Source organism: Athene cunicularia (genome assembly GCF_003259725.1).
Source record: "Athene cunicularia isolate RWA chromosome 15 unlocalized genomic scaffold, athCun1 chr15_part1, whole genome shotgun sequence".
NCBI classification, from domain to species: Eukaryota; Metazoa; Chordata; class Aves; order Strigiformes; family Strigidae; genus Athene; species Athene cunicularia.
Window position 1 is genome coordinate 10,530,866 of NW_020799121.1, and position 18,256 is coordinate 10,549,121.

Genomic DNA, 18,256 nt, shown 5'->3' on the forward strand with positions numbered 1-18,256 from the left:
GAAACTATTCATGTCCAAGTAGTAGGGATTTTTAAGTATCCAAGATAATTGCAGGGTAGGGAAAAATAATCTTGAGCTCTTGGTGCTTCTTGTGCAGCTCCCCTGCAGTCTTTATTTCTGCTGAATTTCAAACATCCTCCACATTCTCCAGGAGGAACTTTCCTGCAATTAAATAGCCAGAGTTCTCAGCTTCATGTTTCATGGCATCCTCCTCAGAGGATTCTGACTGTGACACCCAGGTATAATGTTCCAATTTCTGGTCAGGCTTCAAGAAAACAAGGTATTTAGCTGAGGCAGATTTTAATATGACCTTTAGAATCTGTGAGGAGATGTGAAACTGGCTCAAAATTGACAGAACAAACTCCCAAAGAAGTGCCAAAGAAAACATTGGAGACTTTGTCAGGCAGAAAAAAAAAAAAGAATTCTAGCTTATCTTTCTGTTTTTAGGTGTTTACAGAGTGTCAGACACTGTAGCATCTCCATCAGTATCAGCTTATCTAGAAATCACCATTAAATACATATGAGAAGAGGATGATTTGAAAAGGTGGAATCAGTTTCTGAATAAGATTGGAGATTCTCATGAGCAAAGAACTTTCCCGAGATTTAGTTAAATGAATAGTATAATAGGTAAGTTCAGGAGTTCATGTTCTTTGGAGTTTGCCTGGGTAGAGAAAAAAATATTACGGGGCTATAAAATTATAATTTCAATCCTTTTAACTCTTCTGTCTTTTATAATATTGAGAAAGTTGAGAGAGCAGCACACTGGTTTGTTTTCAGAACAAGAACAGAAATAACTTTGAAGATATAGTAATATGCCATCTGTAAAATATGTTTCTAAAGAGGCAAAATATTGCATTACAAAATAAACTGTCAAATTGCAAACTGGCTTTGTTTTTAAAACATAATACTTTACAGCCCTGTAGAAGAGTAAGTCAGACTTTCAAAGGTATTTTAAGTCTGAAAGATGCATATGTTGTGTTAGTGAATATTTGGAAGTACTTGACCTGGTTGGTGACTTGCAGTGAAATTCTACTTGTGTCTTTAAGGTCTAAATTAAGTTGAAAAATTAACTCCTAAGGAAATAAATCAGCACTCTCCAAAGAATCATAGTTTGTGGTGTCTTTTGCACTGGAAAATCAGAGTAGTCATCTCTCAAAAAGGATCAGGGATTCGCCATGCTAACCTGTTATTGCCACAGTGTGGTTGGCTTAACTGTGCCTGGGCTAAGGCAAGGGCAAGCAACAAGCTTCAGATTTGTGATGGACCAAGGGCTAGGAACTGATGCAGGTTTCTGTGTGGTGATGACTCCAGGAACTGCTAGACAATCTGGAATGATCCAGCAGCCCCCTGCCACCACAAGGAATTGGTCCCATTCTCCAACAGCAGGGCTCTGGTGTGTCACTGTGCAGCCCTGCGTGCACACTCGGCACCTCAGCCAGCCTCTTGCTGAGCCAATACAATGTGCTTATTCACCAGAAAATGAGCCAGGGAAAACTAGGTTATTTCTGCAAATCTAGATGAGTTGAGTCATCTCTCCCACAAGGAGAGAGGACCACCCCATTTGGCTAGTGGGGAGAGCATGAATTTGCAACTGGGAGGAAGCAAAAGAGGAATCAGAAGAGAGGAGCCACTTAGCTGCAAGTTTGAGACCAGATCATCGCTTCTGCTCAATCATGATCTGAGAGTGCATTGTCATGGATGCTCCTGGGGATGCTAAAGCAGCTGAAGTATAGCTAGCTGTGCATACAGCTGCTTTACTTATTAGCTCTGCAAAACTTTCTTTAGAAAAAAAAGAACTGATTCATTTTTCCTCTCTGGCATATGAGAGAGAGACAAGATACCATGCCTGATGCTACTGGAGATAGCTGAGCATCTGTAAGCACGCTACAGTCCTGCTAGAAGTCTGATGTCATTCAATGGTCAGAATAAGACTCCTGAAGAAGTGCCTGGTTAATTATTCTGATGTTTGTGTGCCCTTTTTTCAGGCAAATTATTTTTCTGAGACACCTTATCTTCCTACTTAGTTGACAAGATGATGAAAAGGATGAGGAATGTGTCAGGGTTACATATGTAACTTGTAGCAAAGAGAAAACTTCTTGTGAAGGATGACGACCTTGTGATTCAGAAGCTAATAAGAACACGTCAAGAAGCTTCTTGCTCATCTCCATTAATAAGCATAGCCTTTGTATTTGGGGAAACTTGGTGAGATATCTTAGTGGTTGCTGACACATCGGGACTGTACATGTTATTTTAGAATAGCTTTTCAGGATCGGGATGAAACCTTTGTTTCCTGAATCTTCTAAGCAGGAGGACCCCATGGATTCAGGACACTCTTCCCATGTTCACAGGGTGTCTATACCAGAGAGCACAGGGAAGAATAGAAATATCCAAGCAGCAGTGTTAATTAGCTCACTTTTCCACGCTACCAAAGTCATATTCTTGGTTGTATCTGTCCATGTGTGTATATACATGTATATATTCTATGGTGCCCTCCACTTTCTAGACCTGTTAGGGATAAATACTCATTAATATCTTCATTTCCTTCCGAGAACACACTCAAATATTTTAAAGTTGCACTTTAATGAATGTAAAATGGGTATGTGTTTAGTGAAATATTGTTAGTTTTATTGACATTCCTGGCAACTTACTGTGTATACTAGCATTATGGTGTTATTTAAATAAGAATTAAAAAAAAAATCTTTTTATCTTGTTAGTGAATGTAGCAATAGAAGATCAATATTGTAATTGTTGGTTGTACAAATTCATTGTTAGGCACAGAGCCTACAGCAAGATGTAGAGGCACGATATGGATTAACAAATTTAAAATGAATTTAAAAAAAAAACCAACAGACTCTGGAGGGGAAGAATGATCAGCCAGCAGCCACAAATGCTTTTGTGCTGCAGTTCACATTCCCCTGGAATTGGATTAGGGTATATAGACATGGATTGTCTCATAAAATGCCAGCAGTAGAAACTGGCCTATTACTTTTGCCGAGTCAGGTGTTAATTTAATGCTTAGAGTTTTTTTCATCCCATCAATAGTGGCCTGGTAGCAGAACTGCAGCCTCCACACAGTCCCTGGTATCCTTGCAGAAAATGAAGGGGGAATTTTGCAGACGTTTGAGGCAGAATCTGATCAACTTCTGATTGTCTGAATGGAGTCTGTTTAAGCAGTATAAGGCTGGTCCGTGCGCAGTCCTGTATTTCTGTCTCATGAGGAATCTGACAATAGGTGTTGAACTCCTGGCGCTTTGCACTCCCTCACTACCCGGAATTACTTTCCTTTTATAGGTTCCTAAACATAATTACACTAGAAATAGTACTTAAGATACGCCTGGCAAGAATTTCAGCTTTCTAAGTTTGTGGGGGTTTTTGGGTTTGGGGGGTGTGTGTGGTTTTGTTTTTTAAATTTTTTGACATCTTCATAATTTCTTTCTTCCTCTGCAAGCAGAGGCATAGAAGGGGAAGGGAGAACAGGGAGGGAAACACAAACTGTTGCCATTGAAAGCCTGAGAAATCTTTCAGTATGTTAGATATTGAAGCCCTTATCTCTTATTACTTTCACCTTTAGGGTGCCTTGAGCCATAAGCGGATGGCACCTAGCCTAGTACTATTTTCATTAAAGAGAGATTCTCTCTCTTTATGGGTCGTTAAATAAATGCATCAAAATTGCAGGAAAGGCCAAGAGGTGGTGTGTGTCAAGATGGCCCTGTGAGTTAGTGATGAAAGCTCACTGTTTGCTGTAAGCAATGATACACTCAAGGGAGTGCTGCATCTTATCATGTCTAGTACATTTTTTTATTCCTTGCATCACATGCAGTTGATGGATTGGGGACAGCCCTCTGTGTGATTATTGATGTTTTGCGTCTGGAGTGTCAGAAAAATTTTCCTAGCCTCTCTTTCCCTATCCCCTAGTTGTTAATATGACTGTGAGTTTGAGCATTTTTTCCCTGGTTTTTCTTACTGTAAACTTTGTGGTGCCCATCACTGCTTTGCCCTTTCATGTTGGGGCTGACATCAGATCTTGTGTGAAACGGTGCCATATCCTTTTATCTTAATACTTTTCTCTGTAATTATTACTTTGCTGCCTTTTCTGGTGGGAGCTTGCCTTTGTTATATGATATTTCTCTGATCATTTTTGTATCACTTGGTAATATAAAGGTGTATGTGTTCCTCTGTGACCCTTTTAAGTGATTTCTTTATATGTCTGTCAATGTGAATAATAAAATAACTTCAGGATTGTTCATCTCTCTCCTCCTAATGAATGATGAGGTGTAGTCTGTCCTGAGATCAATGATTAATTTACAAAAGTTTCTTCAAACTTCAGTAAAATGGGATATTCAGAGAAAATATTGTGTCCTCAGACTACAGGACTATTGTCAAAAAGATCTATCTGGCTGGTAATCAGGCACATTAAGGCAACTGGAATTCCTGGATTGACACAGGAGTACAGTCTGCATCCGTGAGAGTATATCCAGCTTGAGCACTTATAAACCCATCAGGTTAAATAACAGTTGAAGTATGAAAAGTGCTGGATGCGTCTATGACCTCTAACGATCCTTGGAGTCATGCTCATAAGGTTGTACATGCCAAGATCAGATGCCTGCTCTCACTCCAGACACAGACATGGAAATCCGTTGATGTCATGATTCAACTTTCAGACTTATCATTTGTGGCAGTCCACAAGGAGTTCCTGACAGACAGGCCTGTGAAATAGATAAATTCGTTTTAGTTTTAGCTTATTGCCCTGCTTTTGAAGCATCAGATAGTGGCTCATGTTAAGACTGAGGATTGTTTCTGTGGTGCCAGTTGCTTTGTCTGGTGGAACCAGAGCTCCTCTTCTAGAAGACCATTTTCTGACTGTTTGTAACTTCTAAATTTTTCTGTAAAATCAAACTTAGAGTTGCTGTGTGAAAGATTTTGTGTGGAGAGACTGTATAATAAAGATCATTGTGGTCTAGTAACATCTCATTGCCAACATAAATAGCACTGTCATGGTCACAGCAGTTAAATGGTCCAATCGCCCACTTGACAGTGTGTACTTGCTCTGGGATATGGTGATAGTAGGTACAAAGTCTATCATCCAGATTTTCTGCCTCCCTTTTGGTAAAATAGGAAGCTTGAGCCAGGGTCCTTGAAACCCTTGAGTGACAATTCTCAGAGGGGGGCCAGAAGGTAAACACCACTAAAGATGGAGTAGATTCTTAATTGAGGATTGCTTTGCAGATGGATTTCTTTTCTGATTTAGCATTGTATTTGGAGACCCTTCTGGGATGAATTTTGTACTGTATTTCATTAGGAGGTTTTCTTTTCCCACTCAGGTCATGGAAATTTCTTTGTGGAGTTAATAGAGAAATTGCAAGATGGACTACAAGGAGCAATCTAGCAGGATTGATAACACAGAAGCAGAAGTGGCTAAGGTGTACTTTGGTGGGCACATGGTACCATTGCCTCTTGCAAAGCAGTCCAGCCTCTATTTCAGCAAAGCATTAACTGATTTATCTCTGCACAGGAATATTCTCATGAAATTCAGGCACGTTGTATCAGAGTACTTCCTTCCTTGCAGGACTCGGCACTTGAAAGTTTGTCCTGTTTCTGACTGCAGTAGCAACGCTTGATAGTTTTCATAAAAAGGAATGGTTTGCAAGTGTGTATTCCTCTTAGAAACGATGGTACAAATGATTTGTCTGCACCTGTGCAAAGTTTAATTTGCTTTATTCAGCATCTACTTTGTGACTGTCACTTTTTGTATGTTGCACACTTCAACAATACTCCAACTTCTTCAGAATTCTCTTACAAGAAATGAGGAGTCACCTTTACAAAGAAGCTCTTCTACATAGTGGCCTTGATGTTCCAATAATCTTTCCCTTGCTTTGTAGCAAGCTCAGCACAGAGATGTAGAACTGGAACAAGAATGTGATAACTTGGGGGAAGGGGGCGATGTTGGCAGCTTGGCAACAGCATTGTTCTCGGAGAATAATGATAATTTTCCAAGGTTGAAACGGTTACAGGGAATGTTATAAAGTGAAGCAGGCAGAGCAGTCTGAAATGCTAACAAGGAAAGGGCTTAAAAGCAAATTGGTGACTTTTGGCTTTGAATCCATTTTTCTTTTTAATTTGTTAGAGATAAATGCATGACTATTGGGTTCCAGGGTTCTATTTTTGTTTTCCTATTTGTGACACATTGATTTAGTCTTATTGCTGTTCTGTTGGTACTTGCCCTTTAGAATGATGGTGCTTGTTACCAAAAGCATGAGATTTTTTTTGGAAACTGTTCTCTAATGAGTATGACAAGACTAGGAGGAAAGATTAGGGTTCCTGCTGCCAGATAGGCTGGATTCTTTTATTTCTGTACTGGTATGGAAGATAGACGCTGATACTCTGCTTCCAAGTGAGTAGGCGAAGAATGATGGGAAATCAGTGCTCCAGTGTGAATAGTGAGAGTAACACATCAGTCATTTCAGCTTTGTGTTACACAGTTGTGTAGAGAATAAGGTGATCACTGAGCATTTTTATGTGCAACAATGTCTTCATAAGGTAATATTTAGTTGTAAGAAATAGATCATATTCAGGATGGAAAAACTAACCTGTGGCACTGTTCTTGTGAAATGTAGGCAGGAGCTCACCGTCAGGCTGTATCTCTGTGCTAGAGATGCGATGGCTCAGCTTCTTCAGTTATCTGTTTGTGGCAGAGACGTTGAACAAGAGTTTTATTTTTTTGGTTGATATGACAAAGTAGTGGAAGACTACAGGAAAATCTGCCTGATATAGTCCTCAACCCCCCTTAGATTTCCAGTTTTTATCAAAAAATAGCTGTTGAAAATATTTTTGAAACATTCATATCTAATGCTGACTACAGAGAGGAATTGGTGATTTATGACTGGTTTCTAGCCCTGAATGCATGCTGGCTTTATGGCTTTGGGTAAATCCCATCACTATTTTGGCATCAATTTCCAGTTCTTAAAATCTTGTTTATTAACTTGAATTGTAGATTCTTTCAGGCACATACAGCTCCTTCTGATGAAGTCTGATTTCAGTTAAGGCTTCCGGTCACAGAAGTAATAAAGATTTAATAATATAAATAAATTCCCAGAATGAATGCTAAAATGAGATGTTAAGTAGGGAAGAAAGATGTCCTGTCCACCAGATATCAAGAAGTTCACTTTTGAATCCATATAATATAGTATAACCTAACAGAAAATTAATCTTTCAGCTTTTGGTTTAAGTTCTTGTCAGGGAATAACTCTGGTATACAGTTTTCAGTGTGGATATCTGTGGGATAGATTCATGTGTTTATGGCATCAAGTCATTAAAATACTTTCCTGACTCTGTGTTACTGCACAGATAGGTATGTAGCTGGGTGAAAATTGTTTCAAAGAAAATCATCTGCAGTAAGCTTGTAGGTGGGTTTGCAGGTTTTTGATCATACGGAACAGTGTGTTTCTTCCTGTGGGTTTCATCTGTTGCCCTCCAATGCATCTGAGGCGTTGGTGCTCTTTACAGCCTGTTGCGCTGCGTTGTTCTGTACCTCCAGTGCCCCCTCCCTCTGGACTTCTGCCAAGCACCTCTGCAAAGTGTAACCGATGAACAACCTCACTGCTTTTAAACAAGCAAAGTGAGCAACTGCCACAAAGCTCGTATTGCCTTTCTTTCTGTCTGAGGTCAAAACCTCCCGTCAGTTTGTCACGGTGTCAGAAAGCTGTTCTCAGTAAAGCATAGCACTTAATCAAAAGCTTGAAAATGCAGTGCTAATTGTTTTAAGCGAGTTGATGCTGCTGCAAGACTGGCAAAAGAGGGGACACACTAGGTCATCCTTGGAAAGCTTCAGTTTTGTCTATTCATGTGTGAGGGCTGTGCAGAAGGATGCTTGAACCTAAGGAAGGAACAAGACAACCAACCAACAATCCTGTAAGACGGAAATGATCCTAAGATACTCGTGTGTCGGTCTTAATTGACTCTGTCCATAGTAAGTGACATACACTGGCAGAGTAGGTCATCCCTCTGTTAAGAACTGCCTGAGGTACACCTGGGGATGGTATTCACTATTGTTTATAGCTTAGCTTTAAACTGCCCCACTGTTGAATGTTACTGGACTCAGCCGCTTAAATAGGTTAAGACTGAAATGTCTTTATTTTCCAGAAGTGAGCATGGCGTTTTATTGGAATAGACATCCCTGAGACATTAGTTTCCAGATCTGGAAATAAATCACATTACAAACTTTTTTCCTAGAGATTTTGGCTAAAAAAAAAAAATAAAAAAAAAAAAAATTCCAGTGCATAACAAACCTAGGAGAGCAAAAGCATTCAGAAGATTCAATGAGAACAGCTGAAACTATCTAAAAAGGTAAAATTTCTGGCCAGACTGAAAAGAACCACTTATCTCAATCCCCAGAATACAGCAACAAACTTGATCTATTGCATTACCAGTCTGAACTTGCAGCTGGTAAGTTAATTTTCCTAAGAAGTTGTTCCCTTGTATCTACAAGCAAAAGGCAATTATTATTAATTTTTTTAATATTAGCATTATCTAATTGATTGGAGGAGTGTTTTATGTCTCGTGAATGCTGGATGATCGTGGATTGAATAGTTTTTAAAATAAAGTAACTGTTAGGGCAATGAAGTCCCAAGGATTTGACAATATAGAATGAAGTTAGTGGTCTGGCAGATTTCTTCAATTTTCTGAAGCCATGGTCAATAACTTTGCAGTAAAACTGAGCTATGAATAGTGGTTTTGTCATTGACTGAGAGCTGCTGTTATATAATATTAAAGAAATAAAGATTTAAGATTTTTAGCCACACTGCAACACAAAATTAATAGCCTAATGAAGAAAGCAGTATGACCTTTAGGAAGGTAAATGCAGTATGTTTACAATGTCATGTTCAGGGATATATCATACGGACAAGCTTTGGTTGGCTGTGCGGGAGGAGACTGAATATGCTGCCTTTTTCTCGGATATTTTCAAATTCACTGACCTGCAAAGAATTTGCTTCTTCCATCAATGACAAGTAGTTTTTAAACAGTGTCAGTCAGGGGAAGCTTTACTAAAGAGAGAGGAAAGAAAACCACCCTACTACAGCATCTCTTCCCAGGTGGCCACTGATTGAAATCCTCAACAAACCATTCACAGCATGAGAGGTCAAATGCAGACGTAGTTGTTAGGGATTGAGAAATAATAGCTCCTGGCATAAGCACAGCGTCAAATTAGATTTTATTGGTTTGCCTCAAACTGTTGAGGATCATCTCCTGAATCCAGAATGCTGTAACGCCACTCTGCAGCTGCAGTAGATTGTCTTCACCAGACCTGGCAGTGGAGCAGTTTACTCCAGTCGAGGGTCAGCCCCTCGAGATTCAGTAGTGCTGTGAGGCATCACCTGCTGTGGTCCTCTGGAAAAACCTGTTTTTTCCTCTGCAGTATCTCAGCCTAAGAGAAACTGATTTTACAGCTTGCCACAGCTAATCAATTCGAAGTTGAGCGAATCTCTATGGATCGTAGGAATCCATCCTTATACAGATAGATTAAACTCCTCCAGGTTTGTTTTAATTTGGTACCACTGCTTTTTCTATTGACACAGAGTATGATGTACTCTGCGCCGTACATTCCCACAGAGAACTAGTAAGGCTAGTTAATTAACGTAAGGCTGCGCTCTTGCACTTGGCTATTCTGCTGTCAAGTCCCTCACGTAGGGAAGCCTTCAGATATAGTGGTACAGTCATTGCAGTTCCCGGATTTAACTGCGTGTGGGTTTTGCCTTGATGTTGTTTCCTTAACAGCACTTCAGTTACCCATCCTTTATTTTCTTTGACATATTTAAACTGAGAGATTCACAATGTGATTCTTGTCTTATTTATTCAGGTGGGTTATCTCTGTGGAATTTTGATTATGATGGTATAGATCTGATGTAATATTTAGGGTAGATGATGTGCCTTAAGTCTTTGAAACTTCACTTTTATGCTGCGTCTCACCCAATAACACACAATTGCAATCTTCTGCAATTCTTCCTTTGTAAAAACATGCATAATTTTAAAAAAATAATCATGGTTGCAATTAAGGATGCCGATAGTTGTTTTTGTTTTTAATTTCCTATCCTTCAGAATACTTAATAAACTTTCACGGTCAAAATCCAGATGGTACTGCAGAGCTCAGTGTAGTTTTTTGAATTTTTTTTTCTGTTTGTACTGATTATAACTCTCCCCAGATAAAAGTGTAAAATTGTTTGAATTTTTGGCCTTTGGCTGTTTGGAAAGCTGCTGTCAGCTTCCAGCATAAGCCAATTCATATTCAGTGCACGTCCACAGCTTGATGGTAGGGGGAAGTGCAACAGCAAGCGGACCAGTTTGCCATTGCCCAAAAATTTAAAAACCAGTGGACATTGCTCTATCTGGTGAGATTGTTTCCTTTCTTTAATAGGCAGTTCACTTCTGTTGTGGTTGGTTTTGTTTTTTTTTTTAATTTGTGTTGCTCTTCTATTCCGAAGAGTCGTCGATTTACAAACTCTGAGGAACATTGTCCTGTGGAGATGGGGAATACAGAGGAAATATTTTTAATCCCTTAGATAATTAAGCACTAAAATAAATGATTAAAAAATTATGAGGCGAAACACTCTGTTAGTTTTAATATAAAAATAATGTACTTCTCCCTGTGGAATGCAAGGGAGGGAGCTGCAATCAAAATAAGGGAAATAAAAAATTGAATACCCTGAGCATTTTTGCTCTCTCTGAGTTGCCTCCTCGATGCCTCACTGTGTTTAATGGTGCTTTGCCAAGCTGTTGGGAGGAGTACAAAATGAGTGTGGAATTTATAAATGGGACATTAGATGGAGGAACCATGTTATGGGCTGGGTGATCTGAGGAGTACAACAGCAGAACAGATTTCGCCTTAGGGCTGGATGGGAGAGATGCATCCCTGCAACTCTAAGTACTAGCAAAGCCATTTAGAGTTGTTAGAAATCTTTGTTGGGGGATTATCTAGAAAAAGGTCTTAAAAAACTTCATCTGCTCTCAATGAATATTTGGAGAGAGAGTGGGAGCTGAATGCTGAAAAGACCAAGGCTAAAATAAAGGGTGGTTTTGCATGCGAAGAAACTCTGCAGTTTACTCTTGATTAAAAACAAGCAGAAAAGCCTTGGGTGTGACCTCCTCTAAATTCCAACAAGATCTAAGTTGAGTTTTCCACCTCTAGGGATCATGGGACTTCAGTCTTTTATTGCTGTTGCGATTTACGGTCTTGAATGACGATGTGTGCTGAGGCCATTTTCCTGATTCTTCAGATGGAATTTAATTCTAATTCCAGGCAGGGCTTAAGAGTTGACATTAATTAAACTTTTAAAAGCAAAGTTTTATTTTAATTGTTTATTGGGAGAGGAATTTCAGTTTTTGAAGATGGAGAGAAAGATTTCCAAAACTGTGCAACTCTTCTCTGCCATCCTTTCTTCCCGGCCTCTTTCATTCTGAGATTTGTTTCTTCTGTTTTACAGCTGAATGATGCCCACCCTTATCTAGGGTTTGTTTGTGTTTTGGTTTGTTGGGGTTTTTTTTTTTGTTGTTTGTGTTTCTTTTTTTAATACTAGTTGCTTTTGCTTTTTTATATAGAAAGGTCTTTGCTCCGGTTTATTGTTTTGCATTACGTTCGTGACTGGAGACCCTAACTGAGATCACAGCCTTACTAATGTAGGTGATGCTCTTATATAAATAGTAAAGCAAGTCTGTTGTGTTTACAGTCTACACAAAGGGTGAGGGTAAATAAATAGTAACACCTTTATTTGTTGGACACAGAACAGCAGCACGGGAAAAGTGACTTGTCTGAGATTGTCCAAAGTCTGTGGCAGAATGAGATCTGCATTAAGTGCTTTGCTGTGGAGGGGCCTTGATGGATGTGCTGGTTATGGCTAGCATCAGAGTGGCTTCTTCTCCTGCAAAGGCAATTCCCCTTTCAGGTTATCTACCTATGGGCTGTTACTGTGAGAGGCAGTTTCCAGACTGTTTTTGGTGAACACTTGAGGTCTGAAATCAGAAGTTTTTAGGAGCTAATAATACCTTCCCATAGGATTTGAAGATAACAAGCATCTCCTATCCTGTTCTAGGATTTGCAGTGAATTGCAGTACGTGAATGGTAGATTGGTGGTTAGGAGTAACTGACACCAGTTTAGGCCACAGCAGTACTTGATAAGCAATTAAATATTTAGGTTGGGCGCCAAACAAAAGATAAGGACTAATAAAGCATGTGTTGACTAGAGCTGGGAAACTGGGTTGCCTTTGAATGCCAGCTGTGGTAACCCTGTGTCACCATTCTGGATAAGGGTAAGGATTTGCATTTGCTGTGGAGGAAAAAAAAAAAGCTATTTATTTCACAATTAGGGTGTGAAGACATAAGCATAAAGGTCAGGTATTCAAACAGCAAAGGTCATACTGTATTTGTATTTGTGTTTTTTTAACAGTGCATGTCTCTGCTCTTTGGGGCTGACAGTTCCTAGAAAGGATGGAGAGCTTATTCTTTAATATGATAGCCTGCCTCAGGTAATTGCTTGATGGCACGAGTTAAAATAGATATCTTGCAGTAAGAGAGGCTCAGTGTCATTGAAAATGTTCTTTCAGTGTGCGGTGATGTACAACCTACAGATAATGCAGTTGTATTAGGGAACAAAGTAGGGTTAGGCAACAACAGTGCCGTGAATCCTGATAGTTATTTACAGAAGAAACCCTCTTTTCGTAGATGAAATGAAATAGAAGGGACTATAAATTGGATGCAAATAAAGTTCCTTTTGAAATCCTCTAGTACTAGAGTGTTGTAAAGGAGCTTTTGTGTAAATGGTTATTGTGCTAACTATTCTTAAGGTGAAATTCAGCCTTGTGCAGAAAACCACTTAAATTCCATATATTGCTTTAGAGTGCTGAAAAGAAGGTTGAAGTGAACTCTAAGTGGTCCATGTGCAGCATCTGATGTAAAATCATTGCATTAGTTTCCTGTACAGGTGCATCTTGCTTTAGTGAACAAATTCCTTTTTAAATGTGCCTCTGCACTGATCTGATGTTGCAGATTCTGACTGGGTAATTTTGCTCTTTGATAATAAATGTATACTGCAAGTGAAGATGTGACCTTTGGCATGCGTAAACCTACACAAGCTACTTCTTTTAATCTAGCTGCCATGTAGAACATATCATAACCTATTGTTTTCCAAGCTAACTAGATAAATCAACATCTACCTAGGCTACTTCTGCATGGATTGATGATGCTGTTGCCACTCATACCAGCTACACCACTGTCAATCCCCTCAGTAAAGTCAGCGAGGTTATATCACAGTATGACTTGAAGATCTGATCTTTTAAACTCTCCTTTCCTTTTAACAGTGGCTGAGAGTCGAGGGATCCTGGAGAGTATACAGAGATTTTCTTTACTGCCAACTTACTTGCCTGTGACCTATCGTATCCACAATGCGGATGTTTCCTTCTTTCTTAAGGAAGCCAACCAGGATATTATGAGGAATTCTAGCTTGCAGTCCCGAGTGGAATCCTTTCTGATCTACAAATCCAAGAGGCCACCTGTGTTAAATGCCAGCTATGGACCTTTTTCCATTGAACAAGTAGTGCCCCAGGACTTAATGTTGTCTTCAAATCCATTCGGATCTACTAACAAGTTCTCCTTTAATTGGAAACTGAAGGCCTTCATAATGAGTGACAAAATTTACCTGAGCAAGCCCAAAGTCCAGGTCCTGTTCTACATCGTGGGCAGGGACTGGGATGACTACAGCACCACGGAACAGCTGCCCTGCCTGCGGGTCTTTGCCTTCCGAGAGACGCGGGAAGTCAGGGGCAGCTGCAGGTTGCAAGGGGATCTGGGGTTGTGTGTGGCAGAGCTGGAGCTCCTGCCAAGCTGGTTTAACCCCCCCACGGTTGTTGCTGGCCGAAAAAAACCAATGGATCAGTCTGAAGGGAGTCCTGTGGAGCTTTACTATGCCATACAACCAGGAGATGAGAAAGGGGAATGTACCAAGGAAGATGTCAGGAAAAGTAATGGGATCCGACCAGGGCGCAACGACATTGATGAGTCGGGACCTCCCTTGCAGAGGATTGGAAGTGTTTTCCTTTACCAGACACATGCTGGCCCTTCTTTAAATGAAATGAGATTGGATAATAATATTGCCATCCAGTATGCACCAAAGACTGTCAAGCAAGGTGACGTTTTGACTTTCCTTGTATCTGTTGCTAAAAATTCAACAGAAGATCAGTTCACACTGAGGTAAGGCTGGTTTGTGTTTCTTTGGTACCTTATCCTGTTTCTCTACTCTTGGTATGGGAAGTCACTTTCTCGTGTATAAATTGCCTAACAGTCCTTCAATTGCTGCTCTACAGAAATTGTATTGCAGTTGGTTGACTCAACATTTCTCCTATTGTTCTGTCTAATATTGTATGAATTGTCTGAGACATGATCTCTTTGCGTGAGAAAGGCCTTTTCTTGAAGTTGTCCTTTGAGTACCTATAAAAATTGAAAGAGTAGAGTTGGGACCTATCTATGTGCTAATAGGAGATAACATTTAATGTCTCCTGAGCTGGAGTTTGCAGTGCTCCTAATCTCTCATTGAACTCATGTTCAGATTAGCAAAGCTCAAATCCACAAAGGTATTTATAGGAAGTGAGCAAGAATTAGGCATCTAAGTAGGATTTATATGCTTAAACATCTCTTCCCAACTTGTTGCAAGTCTGGTTCTGTTTTACAGGATGTTTGAGGTTCCTGAGTATTATAGATATACCAAAACCATTTCTGAAAATGAAAGATACTTGATGGTGGTTGTGGTTGTTTTTGAATGTAGTGTCCAGTGCTGCATTTACTTTATCCCAGGATTGGGGTATTATGATGGGAAGCTCACTATAACCACCAAAATAATGCAAGAAAGCAGCGAAGACTATCAGGCTGTACTGTGGCAAAGTGAGAGCAGATATGCATGGCATACAAGTGAGACTGTCAGTTGGCTTTTCTTTTCAAGTTTGCAACTCTTGTGTTCCAGTGCATAAAGGTAGGGTTGTGTGGCAGGCATATGGAAGATGGGTGTGTGTAGAGCTGATTTATTCTTCTGTCTCTTACCAATTACTTGTGCCAGCTCTTTAGAACTGGAGGTAAATGTCATACTCTGGCTTCTCAGATTAAGATTGATTTATCTTGGTCATTTGTCCTAGAAATGACCATTGGTGCCAAAGCTCACAAAACATCCCTCCAAAAGAGGAGGCTCATCATGAGAGGGAGCAGTGAACTCTCTGCTCTTAGAAATGTCACAGATGCACCATAGTCAACAGCTGTGCTGAGCACTGGAGATGCTTGGTGCCTTCACCTAAGAAATCATGACTTGAGACAAAATATTCTGCTTTCTCTGGTGGTTATACATCTGAAACTCCCAAAGTCTCTGGCTAAAGTCACCTGGATATGATTCAGGGCTGTTATTAAAATGGCACAAAGCTGTAAAAGCAACACTGTTGTACGTGGATGTATACCTCATACTGGAGTAAGGAATAAGTCAGATTTGACTCCACTGACCTGAGTAGTAAGGGCTTAAACCAGTCATTCTCATTTTTTTTCTTCCCCTCCCTCCACAAGATTTGTGTGGGATTTCTGGGGGAAGTGGTTTGCCATAAAATCAGGTCATTTTTCCTTTGCAAGTGTGTCATATATAAACGGAATAACCACAGCACTTAGTTGCTTACTTGAGGACAGTTATTTCCTCTTCATTGGGCAGAGGGCAAACACTGGTAGGATGTCTACTCTACTTACTGTATCAGGTTTTCATTCCCTGAGTCAATCTGCCTGAGTTTTAAGTTGTTTCCTGACTGATTTCAAGAGAGACAATCTGAGTTCCTCATAGCAAGTGTTCGGGGATGCCTTTCTATTTTCCTCTATACTAAAGATTTTAAAGGGATATTACTTCAGACGTGTATGGAAACTTCTACTACGTATGAAAATTGGTTTACATATAAACATTAAAAACCTTTTGTATCTAAGAAAGAATTAGGGTAAAAACCATTCATTGTTTTTACTCTGTAAATGCAGGGTCTTAGAAATCTGACTTCAAAGCATCTACGTTTCCATGAGCTGTGATCAGTTAAAAGTAGAGCTAGCTATAACCGTGATAATTATACTATATGTAGGTTTATAAAATTTTCAAAAATCTTGCTGTGTTTAAATTACAGTGAAAACAGAACACCCGAACTTTTAAATGAATGCTTCTAAAATTAATTTTCTGGAACAAAAAGAGAATGGCATGTTTGAATTTTAGCTCTTTAGTTTGAGATCTAAGGTATCATAAACCACAAAAATAGGCTAAAAATAGATAGCAAATACCAGCTTGAAATGAAAAATGTGGCATTTTTTTTTTTCTTCAAAAATGTGTTTGCTGTTACCTTTTAAAAACATAAACTTCTGTAACAGCTTGCTGTTTACTCATGTCACTTCCACAAGTTTTGATTTCTCTCAACCTGATTTTCTAACAGTAACTGGCTTGAAGACTAATATGCTGCAGTATCAGAGAAGTTGTATATCTGTTCCACTCTGCTTCTAAAGCACCATTGCCTGTCTGTCTTCGATCCTAACTACAGCATGTCTAAGCTTTTGTTTTGTTGTTTTCTTGGTCAGAATTGTTGTATCTATTTTCTATATTCATCCTTCCGTGACATGTACACAGCTAATTCAGTTTTTGATGGCTGCTAATTTTTATGTATCTTCTGCTGTAAGGGAAAAAGCAACTACCAGGTAAGAGTGAAAAATTGAGCTTGATTAAATGCTTTGACTTAAATTCTTGTTTTATGTTGGGATCTCCTGTAATACCAGTGTCAGACAAGATGCTAATGCCTCTTTCATGGTCTTCTCTTTAGGAGTAAATGTCACTCTAAGTGATTAGATGTTGAAGTAGCCTTCGACTGAAATGAGGCCCTATTTCAGGATTGGAAGTCTTGCATGTCAGTCTAGTGTATCCATTATCCATAACTAAATTCCAACCCAAACCATTCTATGATTATACTATATATGTTCTTTTTTGACATGGTCAGCTAAACAAAAGACTGCATTTGTGATATGCTGCCTGTTCTGATTTCAGAACAGACTCTCCAGCTGGCATTCTATAAAAGTCATCAGAGACCTCTTCTGTGACCTGATTCAGTTAAGTCTCTAAAACTTTAAATTCTCCTGGTTTGTAAAGGTACAGACATTGTCAGTGTAGACTGAAAGAAACTTCATCCTGTTAGCACATGTAAATAGGAGAGCATGAACAGATATGTAAATGATCCTCCATCCTGTTAGTTGAGATGGAGCAAAAAGGAGTAGAAATGACCCATTCATGTAAATAATCAGTAAAATGATCGATCATAATACATAGGAAAGGATAACAGACCTTGTCTCCTCAGAGAGAAATGATGAGTCTAAGGAAAAACCCTGCCGTTTGGGGAGAGGAAGATCAGTCTCTGGCCTCAGCTGTCACACAGAAGGCCCTCTGTATTTTCCAAATGATCCCTTTTTCCCGTACAAAGTATGTATTTTCACCAACTGATGGTCAGTTTTTGTATTTCTAGATGAAGAAACCTGTGTCTGTTATGCAATGTAAACTAGATGGGGTAAACATGGGATTGCACACTAAAAGCCACCATGCGGTCGGATTACTTCTAAGGGCTATAGACCAACTAATGTGTTTCAGGGTGCCTTGTTTTACCAGACTGATTTTCAACAGGCCACTTCAGAACCAGAATTTAGCTCTAACAAACTCCTGGCTGTTTCCAGCTTTGGGGTTCCAAGGTTTGGAAGAGAATCCCAAGGGTGTAGGGAAAACCTTGCTAGGTCCTTAGTTTGTGAAGACCATAAATGCATTCTGTGAGTATTAGTTGCATCTGGTTAATGAGAGGCTAATATGCCTACCACTGCCAGCCACTGTCATATAATGAATCAAGACATCAGATTTCTTCTTGCACACACAGAATCGGTACTCAGTTATCCGTAAGCATCCAGGGTGGCTTTAAGCAAGTCCGTTAATTTTCCTCCTTTTCCTTTCCCCTTCTCTAGCCTGGCAGTGGTGGGAATGCTGTGTCCTCTGATTGTGGTACCACTCCTCGGGACAGAAAGGGGTGTGCTGGTGGCTGTTGGGCACTGTAATGGCTATTGATCTTTATGGTTTCTGCTCCTGTATTGTAAATATCAGTCAGACCAGCATGTCCTCATCTATTTGATCTCTTCTCACTCCAATTTCCTCTCTGATAAAGGAAAGGGCCCCTTTCTTCCCCCAATACA

The 18,256-nt window shown here is 39.6% G+C and overlaps 1 protein-coding gene across 3 annotated transcripts in view; it reads left to right on the forward strand.

The window, feature by feature from the left end:
* Positions 1–18,256, forward strand: part of TMEM132D (transmembrane protein 132D) — a 294,843-nt gene that overhangs the window by 50,508 nt on the left and 226,079 nt on the right. For 2 of the 3 annotated variants that reach the window (XR_003399525.1, XM_026859666.1), the window contains exon 2: positions 13,345–14,233. The exons of the other annotated variant lie outside the window; for it this stretch is intronic. Coding sequence is in view for 1 of the 2 variants with exons in the window: in XM_026859666.1 (XP_026715467.1) it covers positions 13,345–14,233 (889 nt within the window). In the remaining variant the exon portion in view is untranslated. The remainder of the gene's footprint in view (positions 1–13,344; positions 14,234–18,256) is intronic. 3 annotated transcript variants of the gene reach the window in all.